Genomic DNA, 26,484 nt, shown 5'->3' with positions numbered 1-26,484 from the left:
GTAGTTTACATGGAACTAGGGTGGAGTTTCAATACATGTAGGACTAGATTCAGTAAATTGGGCACAAAAAAAAAGTGCACTGAGCACTATTCTTTAAATGGTGCTCCAAGTTGGACACTGTTTACAAAATAGCACAAAGTGCCAGGATCCATACCTAACTTTGGGTGCAAGGATTTACACCAGCTGAAATTAGGTGCGGATCTCTAGAATTCTATAATACTGCATGCATCTTTATTGAATACCCTTGACCCACCCATACCTCTGCCATGTCTATGCCCCTTTTCAGTTGCATCCTAAAAGATTTGCGCGCACATATTTATAGAATAGTGCTTAGCAAGACGTGTGTGCAAATCCAAATTGCCAATTAATGCCAATAATTGATTTAGTGCCCAATTATTGGTGCTTATTGGCTCGTTATTTATTAAGGGGGTCCTTTACAAAGGTGCACTAGCGTTTTTAGTGCCCGTTAATAATTATAATGTGCTAAATGCTTGAGACACCCATAGAAATATATGGGCATCTCTAGCATTTAACAACCAAAAAAGAAGCACAATTGGGCTTTCAAGATTAAGAAGAGCTAGAGTCCTTTATTTTGAAAGACCCGACATGGGCCGTGTTTTGGTGTAACAATGCCTGGCTCAGGGGTCTGGTAACAAAACACTATTAAAAAAATATGTAAACTCAAATAAAAAAACATATACACAAAGTTATCATAATACATAACGAACGTTTTTACAGGAACCTTGTTTATTAATGCATATCTATTGAATGATGTATCTGTATGACAGAGGGCATCAACACTGGCTACTCATTGCATTACAATACATTATTTTGAATCTTTATGTGTTTTGTTTGTTTATGCATTTTTATCTTAGCCTGATTCCTTTATTCACAATTTTAATGCATAATTATTGTTGTTTGGTTTGCTTAAGATATAGCGCATCATGTCATTTTGATTTATACAATTACATATATATTAGATGGTCAAAGGAGCAGCTCGCTCCGGGGACCTTGAACGGAAATGACTGGAGATCAGCTGTAACCCAGCCGATTACGCTGGGAAGTGGAGCGGGAGGCACTGCAGAACTAACTCTTTGACAGCCAGTCCGAGCCGGGACGCCGCAGTGAACTGACCGCGATCACCCCAACCAAGACCGCATCGGTGCCCAGCCTGGCCCCGTACATTATCTCAATCACTGGGAGGATAGATACAGAAGCATACTAAACGAAATAGCACCCTTAACGACAAGAATATCAAAAAGACAAAACTCGATACCATGGTTCAATGACAAATTTAAAAAACTTAAAACACAATCCTGGAAACTTGAACGAGCATGGAAAGAAATCAAAGGATGAACATACACTCAATGCATGGAAACAAATACACAGAAAATACAAATACGCAATAAGACAAATCAAAAGGTCCTACTACAAAACTAAATTAGGACCGGAAAACAAAGATCTGAAGAAACTATTTTAACTCGTAAATAAGCTACTAGACACCACCCCTGTCACCACAACCAACACAGACACCCCACTCGCAGACAAATTGGCTACCTACTTTAACGAAAAATAGCAAAACTATGCAGTACTCTTCCTCACCACAACACTGACACCAAAATATTTTTTGACAACCTGGACATAATCCCAGAGAGATACCCAGCTGACTGTATCTGTTCAACATTTAATCTACTCACCTCTGAATCAGTTACATAAGCGACTCATAGGTCCGCCAATACCCATTGCAAACTGGACATATGTCCCAGTCATTTACTTAAATCTGCCCCCGGCCGCTTCATAGAAGACCTCATATCCCACATAAATTTCATGCTACAACAAGGTTTCTTCCCCGAGGAATATGGTAATATCCTTCTTACTCCAATACCTAAAGACACTAAGAAAAATACAAACGATCTCACCAACTACTGCCCAGTTGCATCCATCCCTCTAGTAGTAAACTTGATGGAGAGCTTCGTGACAAAACAGCTTATGGAATACATGGACAAGTTCTCAATATTACACGACTCACAATCTGCTCCCACCCAGTGGCGTAGGAAGGGGGAGGGCGGTGAGGCGGTCCGCCCCGGGTGCATGCCGCTGGGGGGGGGGGGGTGTCGGCTCCGCTGGTTCCCTGCTCTTTCTGCCCCGGAACAGGTTACTTTCTGTTCCGGGGCACAGAGCGCAGGGAACCAGCAGAGCCGACACCCCCCCCCCCCCAGCGGCCTCCCGCCCATCCCTCGCCGCTTTCCTCGTCGCTTTCCCTTGTAAGTACGCGCTCCGGGGGGTGCTCTCCGGAGTGGGGAGGGTGTGCAGTTCTGCACCCGAGGGGGGGGGGGGGTGCGCAGCAGCGACCCGCCCCGGGTGTCAGCTGCCCTCGCTACGGCACTGCTCCCACCATAGCACTGAAACTGTCCTAGTCACTCTCCTGGCTAAATTCAAGCAGGAAATAGCCACAGGTAATAGCATACTTCTCCTCCAATACGACATGGTTAACCACAATATACTACTAAGACTCCTTGGCCATTTCGGGATTGTTGGAAATGTACTTAACTGGAATAAAGGCTTTCTAACCACTAGAACATACCAAGTAAAATCAAATTCTAACATATCAACACCGTGGAAAGCAGTCTGCGGAGTGCCTCAAGGATCACCATTATCACCAATACTCTTCAACATAATGATGATCCCACTGGCAAAGTCCTTATCCAACCGTGGCCTCAACCCGTTCATCTATGCAGATCTTACAATCCCTTCAGACATGCTTTGACAGAAATAATCAACGAAATCAAGGATGGCCTGAACATCATGAACTCTTGGGTGAACACATTCCAATTGAACCTGAATAGTGAAAAAACACACTGCCTCATCCTCTCATCTCAACATAACAAGTACAAGCCAATGTAACGCCCATTTTTAAAAAAGGTTCCAGGGGAGATCCGGGAAATTAAAGACCGGTGAGTCTGACGGTGCCAGGGAAAATGGTAGAGGTTATTATTAAAAACAAAATTACGGAGTGGAGGAGTGGCCTAGTGGTTAGGGTGGTGGACTTTGGTCCTGAGGAACTGAGTTCAATTCTCAGCACAGGCAGCTCCTTGTGACTCTGGGCAAGTCACTTAACCCTCCATTGCCTGCCACATTGAGCCTGCCATGAGTGGGAAAAATGTAACATAAAAAAAAAAAATCCGAGGACATGGATTACTGAGACAGAGTCAGCACGGCTTTTGTGTGGGGAAATCTTGCCTGACCAATTTAATTTAATTCTTTGAAGGAGTAAACAAACATGTGGACAAAGGGGAGCCGGTTGATATTGTGTATCTGGATTTTCAAAAGGCGTTTGACAAGGTACCTCATGAAAGGCTACAGAGGAAATTGGAGGGTCATGGGATAGGAGGAAAAGTCCTATTGTGGATTAAAAACTGGTTGAAGGATAGGAAACAGAGAGTGGGGTTAAATGGGCAGTATTCACAATGGAGAAGGGTAGTTAGTGGGGTTCCTTAGGAGTCTGTGCTAGGACCACTGCTTTTTAATATATTTATAAATGATTTAGAGATGGGAGTAACTAGCGAGGTAATTAAATTTGCTGATGACACAAAGTTATTCAAAGTCGTTAACTCGCGACAGGATTGTGAAAAATTACAGAAGGACCTTACGAGACTGGGCAGCTAAATGGCAGATGACGTTTAATGTGAGCAAGTGCAAGGTGATGCATGTGGGAAAAAAGAACCCGAATTATAGCTACGTCATGCAAGGTTCCACGTTAGGTGTTACGGACCAAGAAAGGGATCTGGGTGTCGTCGTCGATAATACACTGAAACCTTCTGCTCAGTGTGCTGCTGCGGCTTGGAAAGCGAATAGAATGTTGGGTATTATTAGGAAAGTTATGCAAAACAGGTGTGAGGATGTTATAATGCCATTATATCGCTCCATGGTGCGACCGCACCTTGAGTATTGTGTTCAATTCTGGTTGCCGCATCTCAAGAAAGATATAGTGGAATTGGAAAAGGTGCAGCGAAGGGTGACTAAAATGATAACGGGGATGGGACGACTTCCCTATGAAGAAAGACTAAGGAGGCTAGGGCTTTTCAGCTTGGAGAAGAGACGGCTGAGGGGAGACATGATAGAGGTATATAAAATAATGAGTGGAGTGGAACAGGTGGATGTGAAGCATCTGTTCACGCTTTCCAAAAATACTAGGACTAGGGGGCATGCGATGAAACTACAGTGTAGTAAATTTAAAACAAATCAGAGAAAAATTTTCTTCACCCAATGTGTAATTAAACTCTGGAATTCGTTGCCGGAGAACGTGGTGAAGGCGGTTAGCTTGTCAGAGTTTAAAAAGGGGTTAGACGGTTTCCTAAAGGACAAGTCCATAAACCGCTACTAAATGGACTTGGGGAAAAATCCACAATTCCGGGAATAACATGTATAGAATGTTTGTACGTTTGGGAAGCTTGCCAGGTGCCCTTGGCCTGGATTGGCCGCTGTCGTGGACAGGATGCTGGGCTTGATGGACCCTTGGTCTTTTCCCAGTGTGGCATTACTTATGTACTTATGTAAGCCCGCAACCATTAACACCCCAGGACACCCTTCCTACCTCAGACAGCCTAAAACTACTCTGCGTCACAATCGAACGCAACCTTAATCTCGAGAGCCAAGTAAACACCGTAATAAAGAAAATCTTTTATTCAATGTCGAAACTCAAACGAATAAAACCTAATACAATCAATGGTCCTAAGCCATGCAGATTACTGCAACGGAATCTATGTGGGATGTAAAGAAGAACTCATAAAAAACTCCAGACCGCCCAAAACACAGCAGCCAGACTGATGTACGGTAAAACTTGATTCGAAAGTGCTAAACCCCTTCGAGAAAAGCTGCACTGGCTCCCAATCAAAGAATGGATCACCTTCAAAATCTGCACTTTGGTCCACAAAATTATCTATGGCGTAGTCCCAGGATACATGACAGACCTCATTGATCTACCAACCAGAAACAGAATCGGATCATCACGATCATACCTAAACCTACATTACCCAAATTTCAAAGGACTTAAATACAAAACAACTTACGCATCCTGCTTCTCTTACATAAGCGCACAACTATGGAATGGACTCCCAAAAGCTGTGAAAACAATTCACGACCACCTAAACTTCAGGAAATCACTAAAAACCAACCTCTTCAAAAAGACCTATCCCACCAACCCAACGTAAACCCCCACACCCAGGAACACAGCATATCAAATGATCGTACTGGACAATTACAATCCTCATTCCCGTCGACCCTCATGATGCTTGACTCATACCTACCTCATTGACCACAATATAACCTTGTATATGTTATCAACCGAATTGGCAAATGCCTTTACGGTACTATGTAAGCCACATTGAGCCTGCAAATAGGTGGGAAAATGTGGGGTACAAATTAAATAAATAAATATGGTGCCATTATAATGAATCCACCTGTATATATCTTGGTAGACTCTATATCATTCAGTACTTCCTTAAAATCGCATTAGTTTGTTTTTCTATGGTTATGCGCACACATGGGGCTATTACATTACTCACGTACTGGGTCAGTCTGTATTGTTTCAGCTTGGGTTAAAGGCAATCGATTGTGCATGTACACTTTTTCATTTGGCAGTTTTTCAAACCAACAGGAGGTTGTTGAATTTCGTCAGCATATGCCTTGCTGCTCATTTCATCATCTGTTTCATCATCAGCCATTGCCTGCGTGTAGCATCAGTGCTGTCATCAGCTGTTTGCAGATCGTAACCAACAGCTAAGTAGTGATGAAACTCCTCTTCAGTAACACAGGCTGGGATGTCAATAGCCTGTTCATCTGACGCGTTTGCAACAGCTGCATCTGTTTTGTTCCTCTCCACATCATTAACAAAGCTTGCCCGCTTGTAGCAGTTCACAATGGTTGCCTATGTGACACAATTCCAGGCTTCTTTCTGCATATGTAGGGAATCCAACAGTGATAGATTACGAGCCAGTTCAACAGCACGTTTATCCTTGCCAGTCTGGTCATTCATAACGCTCATCAGATGACGTAGCATAAGAGCCCGATAATGTTGTTTGAAATTGGCTATTATGCCCTGATCTATAGGTTGGATCAGAGAGGTAGTGTTTGGTGGCAGGAAGACCACCTTGATGTTAGACAGCCTGACATCATCATTGTGTGCAGCACAATTATCACAAAGCAACAAAATCTAACGCTTTTGTGCCCACATTCTAGTGTCTAACTTCTTTAGCCACTGCTTCCAAATTTCCCCAGCCATCCATGAATTTGCGTTAGCCTTGTATGACACAGGAAGTCGCTTAAAATTCTTGAACCAACGGGGCTGTTTGCTCTTTCCAATGACGAGTGATTCCAATTTCTCACTCCCATCCATATTACAGCAAAGGAGGATCGTCAGTCGGTCCTTCGACGTTTTACTTCCTGTAGTTTCAGCTTGTTTGAATGCAAGTGTTCCATCAGGAATCGCTTGCCAATAGAGACCGTTTTCGTCAGCATTGAAAATGTCACAAGTTGCAAACTTGTTCAAGATGGTAGGAAGAACTGAAACAACCCAATTTTCAGCACCAAAGTCACCAGTGTCTTGTTTTTCACCATGCTGTTTCTTGAATTTTATTTTGTTCCTCTCCTTCCATCTTTCCAACCATCCAACAGTGGCTTTGAATTCAGTTAGTCAAAGACTTTCAGCTAGCTGATTAGCTTTCTCCATAAGCAGTGGACCACTGACAGGAAACTGTCTGCTCCTGACTTGAGAAAACCACCGAAGAAGAACATCTTCTACCGCCTCAGCTTTTCCCACCCGTTTTCATTAACTGTGTGGATTTGTATTGTTTTGTCAGTCTTCCAGAAGCTGATCTTTCTGCTTCAAGGTACGTGAAATTTGACTGGATTGGCACCTTATTCTTTAGCAATAGATGCTTGACTTTGTTTGTTTTCTAATTTTTTAAGAACTTCTATTCATTCAGCCAGTGTTAAGTCTTACAGTTGCACGACGATGACGACTCCAGTGTATACTCAAACAACATTCTTTCGCTTATTCTGCCTGTGGCAGTTAACCAACGAGATTTGTCATATTCTGTGCGTGTGCTTATGCGGAGTTTTTCCTGCAGAGAAGCAGTCTTAAACCATGTATATAAGCGAATCTTGCACTTATCAGTGGTGCGCTAAACCGAAGTTTGTCCCCATAGAATTTGATGGCGCCAAAAACAGGACTGAAGTACGGCATACAGTTAAACAGAGCATGGGCTTATCCGATGTGCACTTAAATGGAGTGCACTGTCCTGACGCTTTAGGCATATGTCTAAATCATTTTATCGAGGTATCTTAACTCACTCGTATAGCTGTAAATTATGGGGTTTTTGTCTGCTCCTATCTAGCAGTAGATTATAGGTACTTTAAGTTTTTACCAATGAAATGCTATATTATGGAGGTCTGCTCTGACTCACCTCTATAGTTTCAAATTATGGTTTCATTTTTGCTCCTATGTCACAGTAGATTATAGATACCCCCTCCTTCCCTTTTTTTGTTTCTTTTACTAATGAGCTATCATACTATGAGGCTTACTTTGATGGTTTTCTACTATATAATATAGTAGACCTGGCCTTTCAGAGTTTGAGCCTTGCTTATCAATCTTTTTAATCAGTTGAGCGATATACAGTTTACTCCATAACATTATTTCTGGTTGATTTTGTATTATACATAATCCCCTGATGTTACAATGACCTTTTATTTCATATTTATTAATAAATGTGCTCTTGCCTAACCTATTTTTATATACTCATTGAACAGCTGCCTCCTTGGTTTTTCTTTTCTTTTCTTATCAGTAGGACAGATTACTAAGGAACTGCTTTCACAGTGTTTCCTTTTTCTGTGTTTTTTTAAGAGTATTGTAATTTTGGGTAAGACGGGTGGATTCCTTTTTCCTTTTTTTCACCTTCTCTTTTATGGCATAGTCTGCACAAGATAGGTTTCCTTCACATTTCAACATTTTGTATTGCTAGTGTGTATACCATCCAGCTTATAATCGAACGAGAAAAACGCCCAAGTTCCGACCTAAATCGGGAGATGGGCGTTTATCTCACAAAAACGAATAACGCGGTATAATCAAAAGCCGAATTTGGGACGCTTTCAACTGCACTCCGTCGCGGATGCGGACAAAGTGGACGGGGGCGTGTCGAAGGCGGAACTGGGGCGTGGTTATCACCCGAACAGAGATGGGCGCCCTTCGCCGATAATGGATGCGTTTGTAGCTAGAATTTAGGGCACTTTTCCTGGACCCTGTTTTTTCACGAATAAGGCCCCAAAAAGTGCCCTAAATGACCAGATTACCCCCAGAGGGAATCGGGGATGACCTCCCCTGACTCCCCCAGTGGTCACTAACCCCCTCCCACCACAAAAAAAATGATGTTTCACAACTTTTTATTTTCACCCTCAAATGTCATACCCTCCTCCCAGGCAGCAGTATGCAGGTCCCTGGAGCAGTTGTTAGGGGGTGCAGTGGACGTCAGGCAGGTGGACCCAGGCCCATCCCCCCTACCTTACAATTGTGCTGCTTAATGCTTATTAGTCGTCCAACCCCCCCAAACCCACTGTACCCACATGTAGGTGCCCCTCTTCACCCCTTAGGGCTATAGTAATGGTGTAGACTTGTGGGCAGTGGGTTTTGAGGGGGATTTGGGGGGCTCAACACACAATGGAAGGGTGCTATGCACCTGGGAGCTCTTTTACCTGTTTTTTTGTTTTTGTAAAAGTGCCCCCTAGGGTGCCCGGTTGGTGTCCTGGCATGTGAGGGGGACCAGTGCACTACGAATCCTGGCCCCTCCCACGAACAAATGCCTTGGATTTATTCGTTTTTGAGCTGGGCACTTTCCTTTTCCACTATCGCTGAAAAGCAAAAACGCCCAGCTCACACATTGGTGAATAAAACATGGGCGTCTATTTTTTATCGATAATACGGTTCGGTCCGCCCCTTCACGGACCCGTTCTCGGAGATTAACGCCCATGGAGATAGGCGTTTCTGTTCCATTATGCCCCTCCATATGTACTTCAAACTGGACTGATTCCTTTTATACCACATATTATGATACTTGATTATCACTACTGTATGCAGATGATATTTTAGACACTGATGAAAATATGTATCACTACCACTTGTTTTGTATATGCATGCACTTATGTGCGGATTGAACCAGGTATACCGATTTTATCACGTCTTAAACATGCATGTATACATATGACAGTGTTTTTCATTAAGGTTTTCTGCCTATATGAATATTTAATTGTCTAGAGGCAGGGCCGGTCTTAGGCCGAGATGACCGAGGTGGCTGCATAGGGCCTCGCGCTTAAGGGGGCCCCATGCGGCGCGCCTCAGTCAGCCTCCTCTGCTCCATCCCGGCGCTCTGGTATTTAAATTTACCTCGCTCTGACGTCACAGCAGCTGCGCAGCGTCAGTGAAAGTGCTGCCCGACGTCTCTCCACCAGCCTTCCCTTCGCTCATTCATTCCCTCTCAATGACCCGCTCTCGAGGAAATGACGTCAGAAGAAGGCGGGGCACTGAGGGAACGAACGAGTAAAGGGAAGGCTGGTGGACAGACGTCAGACAACGCTTTCACTGACGCTGTGCAGCTGCTGAAACGGAGGTAAATTTGAACCAGAGAAGAGGGCAGGCTGGGCAGGTGGACATGGGAGCGGGAGGGATGGGGAGAGAGGAGCATTGATCGATGGACATGGATGGGAGGGCAGGGCCCAGGGAGAGAGGATTAATTGCTGGACATGGAGGGGAGGGAGGAGAATTGCTGGATATGGATGGATGGAGGAGGGAAGAGGAGAGAGGAGCATCGATGGACATGGATGGGAGGGCAAGGCCCAGGGAGAAAGGAGAAATTGCTGGACATGGAGGGGAGGGCAGGGGAGAGAGGACAATTGCTGGATATGGATGGATGGAGGAGGGAAGGGGAGAGAGGAGCATCGATGGACAAGGATGGACATGGATGGGGAGAGCAGGGCCCAGGGAGAGAGGAGAAATTGCTGGACATGGAGGGGAGGGCAGGGGAGAGAGGAGAAATGTTGGGCAGGAATGGAGGGAAGGAAAGACAAAGGAAGGAGATGCACATGGATGGAGAGGAAGGGAGAGAGGAGAAATGCTGGACATGGATGTAGGGGAGGGGAGGAAAGTAGATGCACATGGATGGAGGGGAGTGAGGAGAAATGCTGGATATGGATGGAGGGGAAATTGCTGAATTTAAGGGCTGGATCGGAACACTTTGAAGGCAGATGCTGAAACTGGAGAAAGGATAGGGACAGGGCTACAGATGGTAGACAGGACACATAAGGACACAGGAGGATGGTGGACATGGTGAGAGAAAAAATATCAAATGGAAAGAAGACACTGCATAAAACAGAAGACACTGGGACCAAAGCGAATAGAAAAACTAAATGATCAGACAACAAAGGTAGAAAAAAGTATTTTATTCAGAATTTATTAATTGGAATATGTCAGCTTTTGGAAATGTGCATCTGTGATATTTTGCATGTAAGTTTCAATTTTTCTAGTATTGCTGCATGCTGAGTCTGACTTCTTGAGGTAACTTTCCAGTTCAGTATTTTGCCTTCATATCTGTTGTCATGTGTTTTTCATGTGTGATCAAGGTGCAGTATCCTACTAGCGTGTAGTATTTGCAGCCCTTTTTGCTTTGTTTTTTTCACGAGGTAGTGTATTGGTGTTTTAGAGCCTGGTGTAATTACAGTTCTGCCTTTCCACGCATAAGGTTGTAGCTCGTCCTGTCCTTGGAATTAGTGCTGTTATGGTTTGGTAAGGTTATGAGTGTGTTTTTGCACAGGTTTGTGTATAGTGTTTTGCAGTGGAGAGATTGTGTGTCCGCACCTCTGACCCCCCCGGGGTTATGAGAATTGGAACTACTAATTGTAGTGGACTTGAACTGAATAATTTCTGGGGAGGGGGTTTTCATGATAGCATTGTGCTTATTATTTCAATCAGTTTTTCTGTACAAGTTTAGCTTCATTTGTCTTTATTTGAAATTTCATAGATAAAAATTTTTCTAAAAATTGAATAATCTTATCGATGGGGTGGAGCTGGGGTGGGGGCTAGGATGGGGCCCCACCAAATTGGTCTGCACAGGGCCCCGCACTTGCTAAGACCGGCCCTGTCTAGAGGCATGATGTTAGGCACTTCTACATATGGCTTTTTTGGCTCAGTTATTTATAAATTATGATATCTTTGTGTATTTGTTTGTTTTATTTCATTTTACATATTTTTAATGATGTTTTGTTACCAGACCCCTGAGGCAGGTGTTGTTACACCGAAACATGGCCCATGTTGGGTCTTTCAGAATAAAGGACTCTTGTTCATCTCAATCTTGAGGTCCAGTTGTACTTCTTTTTTGGTTTTTTATGTTTGTGTACTGTTCTACGTTTTCTTCTGTTACCATCTCTAGCGTTTAGTATATGCATATTTAATGCACATGCTAAAAACACTAGCGTGAATTTTGTAAAAGAACCCCAAATGCATATGCAAATTTGGCACATGCTCAAATTTCTGTGCACAATTTTGAGCACCATATATAGAATTTGAGGGGGGGGGGGAGTAAAGTACATGAAAACATTTACACCTCCAAAGCAAGTGTAAATGTGTGCATCTACAATTATGTGCTACAGGGTCTGGTTCTAGCAGCCACTTTTATAAAGGCAAATAGATGCCTATGTTGCATTTATAAATAGGCTTAAAATAGGTGCTTTTTTGGACTTCTGCCTTAGGCATTCTGTTATAAAATTATCTTCTATATGTCTGGCTCTAGTACTGCTTTAGTTTTGGATTGCATCCCTTAACATTTATTGAGAAGATTCAGTTTCCATATATCTTTAATCCTGTGAAATAGCTTTCATTTCCACATCAGTGAACAGGAGGAACCATAGCTCTTCCCTGTAGGGATCACCCAGTCATCTGGAGTTCATGCTACACGATCCTTAGCTGTGGGGTGCTTTTATACCTAGATGAGGTGTGCCTTTCTTACAATACAATGTTACAATATCCAACCTCATGAAAACTACATTAAACTCTAAAATTCAGTACACATGCATGCAGAGCAGTATACCAAGTGCTTTTTTTTTTGTGCCGGTATGCGCTGGTACAGTGTACCGGCACCTTTTTTTTCTCAGGGCCAGCTCACCTGCCCGCCCTCAGCACCCCGACTTTCTATTCATGCAGTCCTGCATTGAAATCTTTTTTATTTTTTACCTCAAGTCGCAGTGGTGAAGCAGCAGAGAAAGCAGCAGAAGGCTCACCTCCAGCCTTCCCTTCCTTCTCAGTGTCCCGCTCTTGCGGAAAGGAAATTACATCAGAGGAAGGCGGGACACTGAGAGGGAAGGGAAGTGAGGAGGTGAGCCTGTCTGCTGCCTTCTCTGCCGCTTCACTGCTGCGACTTGAGGTAAAAAATAAAAGATTTCAACACAGGGCAGCAGGAACGGAAAGTTGGGGAGCTGAGGGTGGGCAGGTGGGGCTGGGGTTGGAACGAACTCAGGAGCAGGTGGAGGCAAGTCACTGGACATGGATAGGAGGGGAGCATAGGGGGCAAAGGAGAATCGCTGGACATGGTTGGGAGGGCAGAGGAGAATCACTGGACATGGATGGGAGGGAAGAATAGGGGCAAAGGAGAATCGCTGGACATGGATGGGAGGGGAGGGCAGGGGAGAGAGGAGAGTTGCTGGACATGGATGGATGTGTCACGTTTTCCAAAAACAGGAACTAGGTTTGTGAGCCCTTGGGCCACTGCCGAGGAGCAAAAACCACCCTCAAACCAGGGACAGGGCAGAACAAGACTGGAACCCCGGACTGGGGTTGCAGCAGAGGCAAACAAGCTAGAACAGGCAGAGCAGGAACCCTAGTCTTCACCTGCACTTAGCCGCTTTTCCCCAGGAGTTGAGCCCCTGGGTGCAGGCGGCCGGCAGGGTTTTGCAGGGCAGGGCAGGGGCTGGATACCAACAGGCAACACATAACAGAGTAGGACTAAAAGCTGCTAACGCAGCCACAAAACAAGAAACACAAACAGATAAGGATTAGGACTGCACATCATGCACTCATGGGCGGACGCATTCAAGCTCAAACTCAATGCAGAAAAAACCCAATGCTTAATACTCACCTCTCAACACAATATGAACAAATTCACCACCATAAACACACCAAATCTGACACTCCCTATCTCGGACACCCTAAAACTCCTAGGAGTGACTATCGATCGTCATCTAACACTTGAGAATCATACGAACAACACAACCAAGAAGATGTTCCACTCAATGTGGAAATTAAAAAGAGTAAAACAATTCTTCCCAATGACAGTCTTCCGTAACTTGGTACAATCAATGGTGCTCAGCCACCTAGACTACTGTAATGCACTATACGCTGGCTGTAAAGAACAAACAATCAAACTCCAGACAGCCCAGAACACCACAGCTAGACTTATATTTGGAAAAGCAAAATATGAAAGTGCTAAACCACTATGAGCAAAGCTACACTGGCTCCCACTCAAAGAACGTATCACGTTTAAGATTTGTACACTAGTTCATAAAATCATCCATGGAGACGCCCCAGCGTATATGTCAGACCTGATAGACTTACCGACAAGGAACACCAAAGATCAGTCCGCACATTCCTCAATCTTAATCTCCCAAGCTGCAAAGGTTTAAAATACAAACTTACGCATGCATCAAACTTCACCTACTTGAGTGCCAAGCTATGGAACGCACTGCCGCACAACCTGAGAGGGATCTACGAACTAACAAACTTTCAAACATCACTGAAGACCCATCTTTTTAAAAAGGCATACCACACAGAATAACAAATAGAAATGTATACATCTCCCACACCTTTACTTAGAACTATTTTTATGATATCTGCTTGCTTTAAACTCTAATATGTTATTCAACATCTCTATGTAACAATAAGTGATTACGTTCTAATCTATTACCACCAAGAACGATACATTATAAGCCACATTGAGCCTGCAAAGAGGTGGGATAATGTGGGATACAAATGCAATAAATAAAATAAAGCTGCCAGGCAGCGACTAAACAGGAAACACGGAGAACCAAGAACTAGACACAGAATACAGACCAGAAACCAGACAAGGAAATAAGCAATAAAACCTAAACTAAGCTACACACAGACTAACTAGATTCAGACAAGGATCTCAGACAAGAAATTCAAACAAGAACTGGACTAGGCAGAAGTGCACTAAGCACACCAACATACCAGGGACCTTAGACGCAATGCCAAGGCAAAGCAGAGAGTTTCCAAATGGCTAATAAGCCCAGCAACAGCTGAGATTCAGCTGCAGCAATCACCAGGCAGCTACAGGTGCTGTGCAGGCTCAAACTAGAGAAGCAAGTCTGGCAGCCCGGAAGATCCAGACCGGACTGGGCTGAAATCTGGAACGGGTGGCAGGTCTGGCCACCAGAGGGCGAGGTGAGCACAGGCAAGAAAACAGTCACTATGTGACAGGATGGGAGGGGAGGGCAGGAGAAATGCTGGACATAGATGGAAGAGAGGGAAGACAGAAAGGAGATGCACTTGGATGGAGGGGAGGGGAGGGGAGAGAGATGAAATGCTGGACACGGATGGAGGGAAGGGGAGAGAGTTGACATTCTGGACATGGATGGAGGGGAGGAAAGAGAGAGGAAGTGAGATGAACATGGATGGACGGGAGAGGAGAGGCTAAATGCTGGACATAGATGGAGGGGGAGAGGAAAAATGCTGGACATGGATGGATGAGAGGGAAGAGAGAGGAAGAAGATGCATATAGATGGAGGGGAGGGAAGAATAGGAAGGAGATGTATACTGACGTAGATGAGGGAAAGGGAAAAGAGGAGAAAAACTGCACATGGATGGAGAAAATAGGCAAAAGCTGGATCCACTCTATACCTACTACTGCTACTACTTATCATTTCTATAGCGCTACTAGACGTACACAGCGCTTTAGACTTGAACATGAAGAGACAGTCCCTGCTTGACAGAGCTTACAGTCTAATTAGGACAGACAAACAGGACAAACGAGATAAGGGAATATTAAAGTGAGGATGATAAAATAAAGGTTCTGAACAAGTGATTAAGGGTTAGGAGATAAAAGCAGCATCAAAAAGGTGGTCTTTTATCTTAGATTTGAAGATTGCCAGAGATGGAGCTTGATGTACCGGCTCAGGAAGTCTATTCCAGGTATATGGTGCAGCAAGATAAAAGGAACGGAGTCTGGAGTTAGCAGTGGAGGAGAAGGGTGCAGATAAGAGATTTACCCAGTGAACGGAGTTCCCAGGGAGGAATGTACTGTAGGGAGAGATGAGTGGAGAGGTACTGAGGAGCTGCAGAGTGAATGCACTTATAGGTCAATAGGAGTTTGAACTGTATGTGGAAACGGATAGGAAGCCAGTGAAGTGACTTGAGCAGAGGGCTAATATGAGCATAACGACACTGGCGGAATATTAGTCGTGCAGCAGAATTTTGAACAGATTGAAGAGGAGAGAGATGGCTAAGTGGGAGACCTGTGAGAAGCAAGTTGCAATAGTCTAAGCGAGAGGTGTGGATGAGGGTTCTGGTAGTGTGCTCAGAAAGGAAAGGGCAAATTTTGGTGATATTATAGAGAAAGAAACGACAGGTTTTAGCAGTCTGTTGAATATGTGCAGAGAAGGAGAGGGAGGAGTCGAAGATGACCCCAAGGTTACGAGCTGATGAGATAGGAAGGATGAGTGTGTGATCCACAGAAATAGAGAATGGGGGAGGAGGAGAGGTTGGTTTAGGGGGAAAGATAAGAAGCTCAGTCTTGGTCATGTTTAGTTTCAGATGGCTTTGAGACCTCCAGGCAGCAATGTTAGACAGGCAGGCTGATACTTTGGCCTGGGCTGATATTTCTGGTGTGGAGAGGTAGATCTGGGAGTCGTCATCGTAAAGATGATACTGAAAACCATGGGATGAGAACAGAGTACTACTACTACAACTACTACTACAAATCATTTCTATAGCGCTACAAGTTGTGGGAAGAAGTATAGATGGAGAAAAGAAGAGGTCCCAGGACAGATCCTTGAGGTACACCAACTGACAGTGGGATAGAAGAGGAGGATCCACTAGAGTATACACTAAAGGTACGCTGGGAGAGAGAAGAAGAAAACCAGGAAAGAACAGAGCCCTGAAATCCAAGTGAGGACAGCATATCAAGGAGTAGGCTGTGATCAACAGTTTCAAAAGCAGCAGATAGATCGAGAAGGATGAGGATAGAATAGAGACCTTTGGCACTGGCCAGGAACAGGTCATTGGAGACTTTAGCAAGTGCTGGTCCTCCTCCAGTCAAGTCTGTGGAGGACCCAGCTTTTACCTATGGATGTAGGGCAAGAAAGGAGGAAAGTAAAGAAATAAATGGAAAGGAAGCACTGGAAACGGAGTTAAGGGAACAGATGGAGAGCAGCAGAATCAGAGACTGGGACCAACATGATCAGAAAAACAAAGTCACCAGACAGCAAAGGTAGAAAAATCATTTTATTTTCATTTAGTGTTTGGAATATGTCCAATTTGAGAATTTACATCTGCTGTCTTATTTTGCACTGGGTATACTGGAGCTGTAACAGCTTGCAGAAATTATTTATAATGAAAAAAATCACAAGTTATTTTTTTCTCCTGTACTGGTATAGTATTTTCAATGATACCTGTTTATATGTGCCATGGCTGGCATAAGGGGTGTGGCTACTGTAGGTGTGGCTACAATAGGGGTGGAGCCATATATGGTGGCCCCGCCCATAATGAGTACCGGTACTTTTTTTCCTACAAAAAAAGCATTTATACCATTGTTTAAACTGATCCGTACATACCTTTAACCAAGATTAAAATATATAAAATTGTAGCTCTTATCTGTTTTATAAAGAGAGCTCATTATAATTAGTTAGTTCCTTTCTCCCATAATCCCCTAATGTTTGGATATTGTGTGTGTATATATATGTCAGTTATGTTAATATTTTGTTTATTTTTAGTGATAATACAAAGAATACATCTTTGAAAAGATACACCAAATATTAGAAACATATTCAATAAAAATTATACTAGATAAAGAAAATTCTCTCCAATCTGGTAACAACAGTCCACACACACAAAAAAAGGATTCAAGATATGATACACCAAAGGAAGTTGGTACTATTAAACTTAAGATTTTAAGAAAACAAGCAGTGGTACTCCTTAATCTAGAGAACCAAAAATGGACTTAACCTTGGTCTCTCCTCATATCAAGGAATGACCGCAATTGTTCAGGTTCAAAGAATATATATTTTTTATCCTTGAATATCAAAATACATTTACAGGGAAATCATAATTGGAAAATTGCCCCAGAATTCAAAGATTCCTGCTTCATATCCAGGAATTTTTTCCACCTTTGTTGAGTCCAACGAGCAATATCTGGGAACACAGAGATCTTGGTTCCTTTAAACTCAGGATGAATTTTTTTAAAAATAAAGTCTCAATAAAGATTCTTTATCTTGCAGGAAAACAAAAGATACAATTAAAGTCGCTCTAATCTCTATATTATCCACAGACTGTGGATCAGGCGACCCTCAGGGGGAGGAATGCTGGCTTTGGCCTAACCCCTTGTAAGCCTTTCCTCAGCTGAGAGGTGCCCAGCTCTACCACCGGCTGCCTTTCAGGTGCTGTGGAGGACTTGCAGCTCATCTGCATATCCTTACAGCCTTCTCCGGGGTGACACCCAGGTCCACTCCGATCCACTCAGGGCCTCCGCTCTAGGTGCCCAGCGTTCCCACCAGGTGCTGTGGAGGACTTGCAGCCCTTCTGCATTTCCTCACAGCTGTATCTTTACATCTAATCTTCTTCCCAGTTGCTAAAGTACCTCAGTCATTTATGGCCCCTATTCACATTCTCTTCCTAGCCCTGTCCCTTCCTAATCTTTTCCCTCACCCCCTACCTCTCTCCACTATAGGAACTCACTGCCCATCCATCGACTTCATCACCTCACCTTCTCTCCTACCCTCTTCCTCCCTCTTGGCTTTTAATCTCCGCCTCTTTCTTCCGTCCATTTTGCCTTCCCCATTCCACCTAAATACCTCTCGCCTTCGACGCCTTCGTGGCCACACCTCTCCTACTCTCCTCCGCTCTCTTTTACTCCTCCTCTTACTCTCAGCTGGTGACATCAATCCCAATCCTGGCCCCCCTCACCAACTATTATCCCAACTCTACAGATCTCACCGCGACCTCTCTAACCTCATCTCTATTTCTCTACTCCCCTCCTCTTCTCTGCCCTTCTCTTGCGCCCTATGGAATGCCCGCTCTATCTGTAACAAACTCGCCTATATCCAGGACCTCTTTATCTTGCGTCACCTCCATCTGCTCGCGATAACAGAAACCTGACTCTGCCCTGATGACTCTGCTTCAGTCGCAGCTCTGTGCCATGGCGGTTATCTATTTTCACATACTCCTCGCCCTGCTGGCCGTGAGGGCGGTGTTGGACTACTTCTCTCTCCCTCCTCCAGATTTCAATCCCTTCTTCCACCTCAATCTCACTGTTTTTCCTCCTTTGAAGTCCACTCTATCCGCCTTTTCTCTCCTCTGCCTCTTCGAATAGCGGTCATTTATCGTCCCCCTGATAAGTCCCTTTCATCCTTTCTCAGTGACTTTGATGCCTGGCTTGCCTTCTTCCATGATCCTTCCTCCTCCTCTCTCATCCTTGGTAACTTTTAATATTCCTGCTAATGATCCTTCCAACTCTTATATTTCCAAGTTACTCGCTTTAACATCCTCCTTTAATCTCCAACTATGCTCCACCTCCCCCACTCATCAAAATGGTCACTGTCTTGATCTCATCTTCTCCTCCAACTGTTCACCCTCTAGTTTCCTTGCCTCTGATCTTCCCCTCTCTGATCACCATCTTATAACTTTCACACTTAAATCTCCTCCCTCCCAGTCCCATCCTATCTTATCTAATTTATCTAGGAATCTTCACGATATTGACCCTTCATCTCTATCCTCCCATGTTTCAAACCTCCTCTCTACTGTGGCACCATCCACGTCTGTCAACGAGGCTGTTTCTTCTTACAACAATACTCTATCCTCTGCCTTAGACACTCTTGCACCTTTGATGACCCGCCCTGTAAGGCGTACAAAACTCCAACCTTGGCTGACTTCTAATATCCGCTACCTACGTTCCTGTACCCGCTCCGCAGAACGCCTCTGGCGGAAATCTCGGGCCCTTGCTGATTTCTTACACTTTAAGTTCATGCTGACCTCCTTCCAATCTGCTCTTTTACGTGCCAAACAGGATTATTATATCCAACTGACCAACTCTCTTGGCTCTAATCCTCGACTTCTCTTCACCACATTGAACTCTCTCCTCAAGGTGCCCCCTCCCCCAACTCCCCCTTCATTATCTCCTCAGACCCTTGCTGAATTCTTTCACAACAAGGTTCAAAAGATAAACCTTGCTTTCTCTACCTCACCACCTCTCCCTCCACTAGTCCGTTCCCATCTCTCTCCTTCCCCTCATTCCCTTTCCTCCTTTCCTGAAGTTACTATTGAGGAAACTACACTTCTCCTTTCTTCCTCAAAATGTACCACCTGTTCCTCTGATCCCATTCCCACCCACCTTCTTAATGCCATCTCTCCTGCTCTTATTCCTTTTATCTGTCACATTCTCAACCTCTCACTTTCCACTGCGACTGTCCCTGCTACCTTTAAACATGCTATGGTCACACCTCTCCTTAAGAAGCCTTCACTCGACCCTACTTGTCCCTCTAATTACCGACCCATCTCCCTCCTTCCTTTTCTTTCCAAATTACTTGAGCGTGCTGTTCACTGCCGCTGCCTTGATTTTCTCTCCTCACATGCTATTCTTGACCCACTACAATCTGGTTTTCACCCTCTCCACTCAACCGAAACTGCGCTTACTAAAGTCTCCAATGACCTATTACTGGCTAAATCCAGAGGTCAATATTCCATCCTCATTCTTCTTGATCTTTCCGCTGCTTTTGACACTGTCGATCACAGCATACTTCTCGATACCCTGTCCTCACTTGGATTCCAGGGCTCTGTCCTTTCCTGGTTCTCTTCCTACCTCTCCCTCCGCACCTTTAGTGTTCACTCCGGTGGATCTTCTTCTACTTCTATCCCTCTGCCTGTCGGCGTACCTCAGGGTTCTGTTCTTGGTCCCCTCCTCTTTTCTATCTACACTTCTTCCCTTGGTTCATTAATCTCATCCCATGGCTTTTCCTACCATCTCTATGCTGATGACTCCCAAATCTACCTTTCTACCCCTGATATCTCACCTTGCATTCAAACCAAAGTTTCAGCGTGCTTGTCTGACATTGCTGTCTGGATGTCTCAACGCCACCTGAAATTAAATATGACCAAAACCGAGATTCTCATTTTCCCCCCCAAACCCACATTCCCGCTCCCCCCGTTTTCTATTTCTGTTGATGGCTCTCTCATTCTCCCTGTCTCCTCAGCTCGAAACCTTGTGGTCATCTTTGACTCTTCTCTCTCCTTCTCTGCTCATATCCTGCAGATTGCCAAGACCTGTCGTTTCTTTCTTTACAACATCCGTAAAATCCGCCCCTTTCTTTCCGAGCACTCTACCAAAACCCTCATCCACACCCTTGTCACCTCTCGTTTAGACTACTGCAATCTGCTTCTTGCTGGCCTCCCACTTAGTCACCTCTCCCCTCTCCAGTCAGTTCAAAACTCTGCTGCCCATCTCGTCTTCCGCCAGGGTCGCTTTACTCATACAACCCCTCTCCTCAAGACCCTTCACTGGCTCCCTATCCGTTTTCGCATCCTGTTCAAACTTCTTCTACTAACCTATAAATGTACTCACTCTGCTGCTCCCCAGTATCTCTCCACACTCGTCCTTCCCTACACCCCTTCCCGTGCACTCCGCTCCATGGATAAATCCTTCTTATCTGTTCCCTTCTCCACTACTGCCAACTCCAGACTTCGCGCCTTCTGTCTCGCTGCACCCTACGCCTGGAATAAACTTCCTGAGCCCCTACGTCTTGCCCCATCCTTGGCCACCTTTAAATCTAGACTGAAAGCCCACCTCTTTAACATTGCTTTTGACTCGTAACCACTTGTAACCACTCGCCTCCACCTACCCTCCTCTCTTCCTTCCCGTTCACATTAATTGATTTGATTTGCTTACTTTATTTATTTTTTGTCTATTAGATTGTAAGCTCTTTGAGCAGGGACTGTCTTTCTTCTATGTTTGTGCAGCGCTGCGTAAGCCTTATAGCGCTATAGAAATGCTAAATAGTAGTAGTAGTAGTAGACTGTTCAAGAAAATCTGTCAAATCCAGTGTTTCAGGTGGAATATCCTGTTTAGAAGTATCCTGTGATAGGGGAGATTTCATTTCCAAGTAATAAATCTTTTGAAGAGGAGGGAGTGTTTGATCTGAATATTTATATATTTCTTTAAGGAATTTAGCAAACATATCCTTCGGAGCGACAAATTGAGATTTTGGAAAGTTTAACAGTCGTAAATTCAAGTTTCTTGACAAATTTTCCATACTCTCTATTTTTCTATGTATAGATATACGATCTCCTGCAATATGGGCTTGTTGTTGAGATATTTTTCCCATTTGCGTTTCTAAGTTAGTTTGCTTAGTCATTACCCCCTCCATTTGTCCTTTAAGAGAGTTTATCTGAGAAGAGTTATTCAAGGATAATGTTATAAATGACGTACAGACCTTGTGAAGAGATTCCAATGCCGTCCAAATTGACTCCAGCGAAACTTCTTGGGGCTTAACTAGAGGTTGTATCGCCAATGTGTAAGCAGAAATTTCTTCTGGCGTAGTTGTTACTGGCAATACCTCTGTAGTCTCCCCAGTTGGAATTTCTGGTGTTCGCTAGACTCCCTGAACCAGCCCCGAGTTCTCTATTGCTTCCGGGGAGCGCCACTCCTTCGAACCCATGCTGGTACCAGGGTTCGGTACAGCCCTTCCAGATGCGTGTGGAGGTGTCGGGGTCACAGGTCCTAACGGACTGAGCGACAGCTCGCTCTCCTGAGCAGGGCTCTTCCCTGCCCTGCTAACGGAAACGTCCGGAGTCGGTACCAGAAATGTAGTCAGGGACTGCTGCCCAGGTAAGGTAGGAATCTGCTTCGGGAGGGGTGGTCCCCTTGGCTTTCCTTTCCTTTTCGGCATAGTTTGCAAGAGAAAATCGTCATAAGAATAACATTTTTCTGGAGGCGTCCTTGCTACAGGTCCTGCTTGGTCGCCATCTTGAATCGTGCTCGTATGTCAGTTATAAAGGGCAGAGATTTTCTCTCTTTTCCTCTGTCCTTTCAGCCTAACCGATCATCCCTTCCTTTTACAGTACATGACAGAGGATAAGAAAACAAGGGTGCACTATGTTCTGCTCCATGCTCCGTGGAATGTGCTCTGTTACTATGCTGAGGAGCTGAGCCTGAGAGTCCCACTACAGGTAAGATCCTGAGATCTTCCAAATTAAAACCAAATGTAGAAAGACCTGAATCTGTCTCCCTTTCTGTCTCCCATTTTCTATCTTCCTTTCAAGCTTTCCCATTATCCTCCTTCCAGGCTATACCCAATGTGTCTAGTAACTGGTCAGCCAAGGTTCTGGAGAAGTTGAGAATCTCTAATGTGATGTATGAGGAGCTGCCTGCCATCCCCATGAGTCATTATACCTGTCAATTTAAGGTCAATAAGTTATCCAGGTAAGAGTTTGGAGAATATTCTTCTCCCTCTCTATTTTGTTTTTATTTGAGAGACTGCTATATTCCATTTGAGTTCTGAAACATCCCCTCTCTCTTCCTCTTTCCAAAACAATTGGGAGATAAATGTATAAGGTTTTTTTTTTCTGGACAGATTAGGAAGGGGCCATTAAATATGAGTTCTTCAAATATCAGGGGAGCAAATAATCTGGTGACACTTTAAAAAATGTATTGCAGGCCCTCCATAATGAGATGGTAGAGATGGCTTTTCTTCAGGAGACAGACTAGTCAGGGAGAATGCCTAGAATACAGTCCAAGTGGGTTGAGGAATGTTACACTGTCAGAAATAAATCGGTTATAAAAGGTGAAATTGCCATCTTGGTGGCAAAAAATGGTGTCTTTTATTGTTAACAGAGCATCTCAGACCCAGAGGAGAGAGAAGTGCTAACACATGGTAAACTTAAGGAGTGCTTGTCAACTTTGTGAATATTTGTGATCCCAATGAGAAGAACAGGAAAGGGTTTTTTCCCAAAAAGGTTATATTTAATTGCCTCATAAGGGGAAAGGGTTTTGCATTTAGGAGAGATATTTTAATATTGATCATAAATATGATAGGAAGGGTAAAGGGGTACATATGGAAAAGAGGTTTACCAGATTTGTGGTAGCTGGGTACTGTAAGATGGAATCGGGAGCTAAAGGGGGAACCCGACTAGTTCCGCCACTTTCCCTCTTATTCCGGCAGAGAAAACAGATAAGTGGAGAAAAGCCAATGCTACTAGAGATTTCCTCAGTAGAGGGCACTGGAACTCAGTTCCGCCAAGGAGAGGGGAGGATTCCAGATGGGGAAGGGCAGGTCCAGAAAAGCCATGGTGGTATTGCCCAGTGAAGGAGAGGTTTTCTGGGAAAAAGCAGGGCTATGTAAAATCTCTGCTTGAACCAGAAGGTGGTGGAGAGGAGGAGATGAGCTAACCCATGGAGGTGGAGGAATACCACAGACCTGAAGAAGCTATGAGGAGGAGGTACCAGTGCTCCTAGATTCAGAGGAGGAGATGGAAATACAGTGCTCCTAGCAGCACCTAAAGTAATGATAAGCAGGGCCTCAGCAAAAGACCTGTGAGTAACAACAAGGACAGATAATTTTTACTTCTTGGCTGGCAGAGGTAGGGAGGGGAACATAATTAATTCAAGCCTGCTTCATTGTGATTAATGAGGGTTTTGAGTCTGCCAGGAGTTTGAGCCTTCGGCTTGTATAGTAGGATCTCAAACCAGGGGCGTAGCTACGGGTGGGCCTGGGTGGGCCAAGGCCCACCCAAGCTTGGCTCAGGCCCACCCAGTCTTTTGTGTCCCTTTTCATCCACCTGCCACCATGCAGCACGAGACCCCTCCCATTGCACCTCGCTGGGTGCTCGGCTGCCGCTACTGCTTCCTGTGCTGGCCCGGAAGTTTACCTCAGAAGAGGCAGGAGGAGGACCGGCACAGGAAACAGTAGCAGCAGGCAGAGAGCTATGGTCCAGTGCCTCTGCCTTGGTTGTCTTTTAATGTTCTTAAGATGAACCAGACCAGTAGCAATAAACAAAGAAGAAAGGCTGCAAGGGACCAGTGGCTGAACCAGCAATCCATGCATGCGAGCTTTCCCTATCTCTCATCGCCAGTCTCCCTTCCCTGCCTCTAGGCAATGAGGCAGGCACTTTCGCCCAGGTAAGAGGCTTTTTCCTCTCTCTTTGATGGCAGCTTAGACACCTGCTGAGAATTGTCTGGGACAAGAGGCTTACCCCATGCCCTCTTGAGATCTTGAGCTCTGTTATGGTTTTCTTGCATTCCTTCCATCAACTGGGGGTGGGGGTCATTCTATTAGCAGCAGGTAGCCAAGGGCTACATTGAGCAGCAGGTAAAGCAACTTTGGATCTCCAACTTTAAAGGGGTGAAATGTTGAGACAGTGATAACAGTTTCTAGTTAAATTATTTTTATTGAAGTTTTGAAGAGGGTTTTGGTTTGATCCTTCCTTGTTCTCATCAAAATATTTAGCAGGAGACACTGGATCACAGGATGGCAGGCATACTATTAAGAAATAGTATTTTTTTTTTTAGTGGTGGTGGGTGGGCGGGGGAAGGGGGTTCCCGAGGTATTTCCTTGGGAATGGTAGATTTTCATATGTCATGAAGAATTATTTGTAAGTCTCTAAGCAGGCTTTTTGGTCTTATCAATCATTCATGAGCTTGGTATGCAGTCCAGAGGTATAGCTAGTGGGGGCGCCTAGATTTCTTTAAAAAAACAGCGCCTATGCACATGCATGCACCCCACCTTTCCACTTGCACACGGTGGCACCGTACCGCTTATGCAGATGCTTCTACCTTCCTGCTTGCCGCCAGTTCCTGAACAAGAATGCTGCAGGTGATCGTCGTCACCTCGGTCGGCCTGCCTCCCAGAAAGCGCACCAAAAGCAAATAACAGACTGCTGCTGTTAGGGTCCCAGTGCCCGCACACTCCTCATCTCCTGTCCCCACACTGTGCTACCTGCAGAAGTGCTTGAAGCCAGGAGAAGGAGAACGTCATCCAGAGAGCTGCTCAGCCGGAGCCGCAGAGGCCACTGTGGTAGTAACTTAATCAGTGTTACCACATGGCCACTGCAGCTGAGGTGCGCTCTCTAGACGACGTGCTTCTCCTGGCTTCAAGCAGAGCAGGCAGGCAGCACTGTGGGGGTGCATGGTGCCCAGGCCAGGGTCCTCCTCAGTGCAAGTCTGTGTCACCCAGTGTGTGGTCCGTGTAGGGCAGCCAGCTATTCGGCAGCAGTGCTTGGCCTTGGCTGAGGCTGTGAGGTTGAAATGTGAGCTGTTCTTTTTTTCTTTTTCTTTGACTGCTGGCTTGGCTGTAGGGGTAAGGTAAGAAGGGTCCAGGGACCGTTCCATAGTGTGTGCTGTGTGAGATTATTAAAAATAAATGCATGGTCCATCTGTAAAAAGTCTAAAGCTGTCCCAGTTGGATAAGCCTTAAAAGGTGGAGGACAAAAGATTTTGCTTTCTTTTTTACTTATTTGACAGCTTTTTAATTTATTTGAAATTGAACATCACTAAAACAGCTTAAAAATTATTATAGCTGGTAGAAACAGCAGTTATAATCTATATATTTTGTGCTTATTTTCCTAAGCTGTTCTATGCAATACAGTTGGAGAAATTTCAGTGAGAATATCCTGTTTCTTGATCTTAACTCTTCATCTGTTTCTGTAGTCTGCCTTTGGGAAGCCTGGTGTTATAAAGATGGAATATATTGAAATTAAATGGAAGTAGAATTAAACTCTGCTTTCATTGGGGGTACATGGAATCACATCTGCATCTGATGTCTGTTTTGGTCACTTGGTGGCCCTTTACTAGGTGAAAACATGTCTGCATGAATATAGGGGGAGTCCCATAGCCAGCCCCTCCAAATGACACTGATTTAAAATGTAGATCAAATTAGTACTATAATCATGAAACCAATACTTCCTCTTTGTACATCCATATGCTGCACAAGCCAGCATGTTTGAAAATTAAGTGAGATTAAATAATGCTACCAACAATAAAGAACAACAAGGATGTAGCAGCTCATAGGTTTGCTTGAATACATTTTTCCTGTGTAATTATATTGCAGGATCCTGCCATGTGTGTTGAGAAGTTTGCCGTTGTAGTAGACTTATGTATGGTCAATTTTAAGATATGGGATAATGTAATCATATTTAAAAATATAAAATTTTCCATTAAATATGTACGTGGTTAT

General features: G+C 44.4%; 1 protein-coding gene across 6 annotated transcripts in view; it reads left to right on the top strand.

Annotated features, from left to right (window-relative positions):
- ANO7 (anoctamin 7) overlaps positions 1-26,484 on the top strand; it is a 413,838-nt gene that overhangs the window by 97,453 nt on the left and 289,901 nt on the right. For all 6 annotated transcript variants that reach the window (XM_030215797.1, XM_030215795.1, XM_030215793.1 and 3 more), the window contains 2 exons: positions 22,376-22,483; positions 22,600-22,736. In XM_030215797.1, the coding sequence (XP_030071657.1) occupies positions 22,376-22,483; positions 22,600-22,736 (245 nt within the window). The remainder of the gene's footprint in view (positions 1-22,375; positions 22,484-22,599; positions 22,737-26,484) is intronic.

Source organism: Microcaecilia unicolor, chromosome 10 (assembly GCF_901765095.1).
Source record: "Microcaecilia unicolor chromosome 10, aMicUni1.1, whole genome shotgun sequence".
In the NCBI taxonomy this organism is placed as follows: Eukaryota; Metazoa; Chordata; class Amphibia; order Gymnophiona; family Siphonopidae; genus Microcaecilia; species Microcaecilia unicolor.
This window is presented reverse-complemented; position numbering and strand designations above follow the sequence as displayed.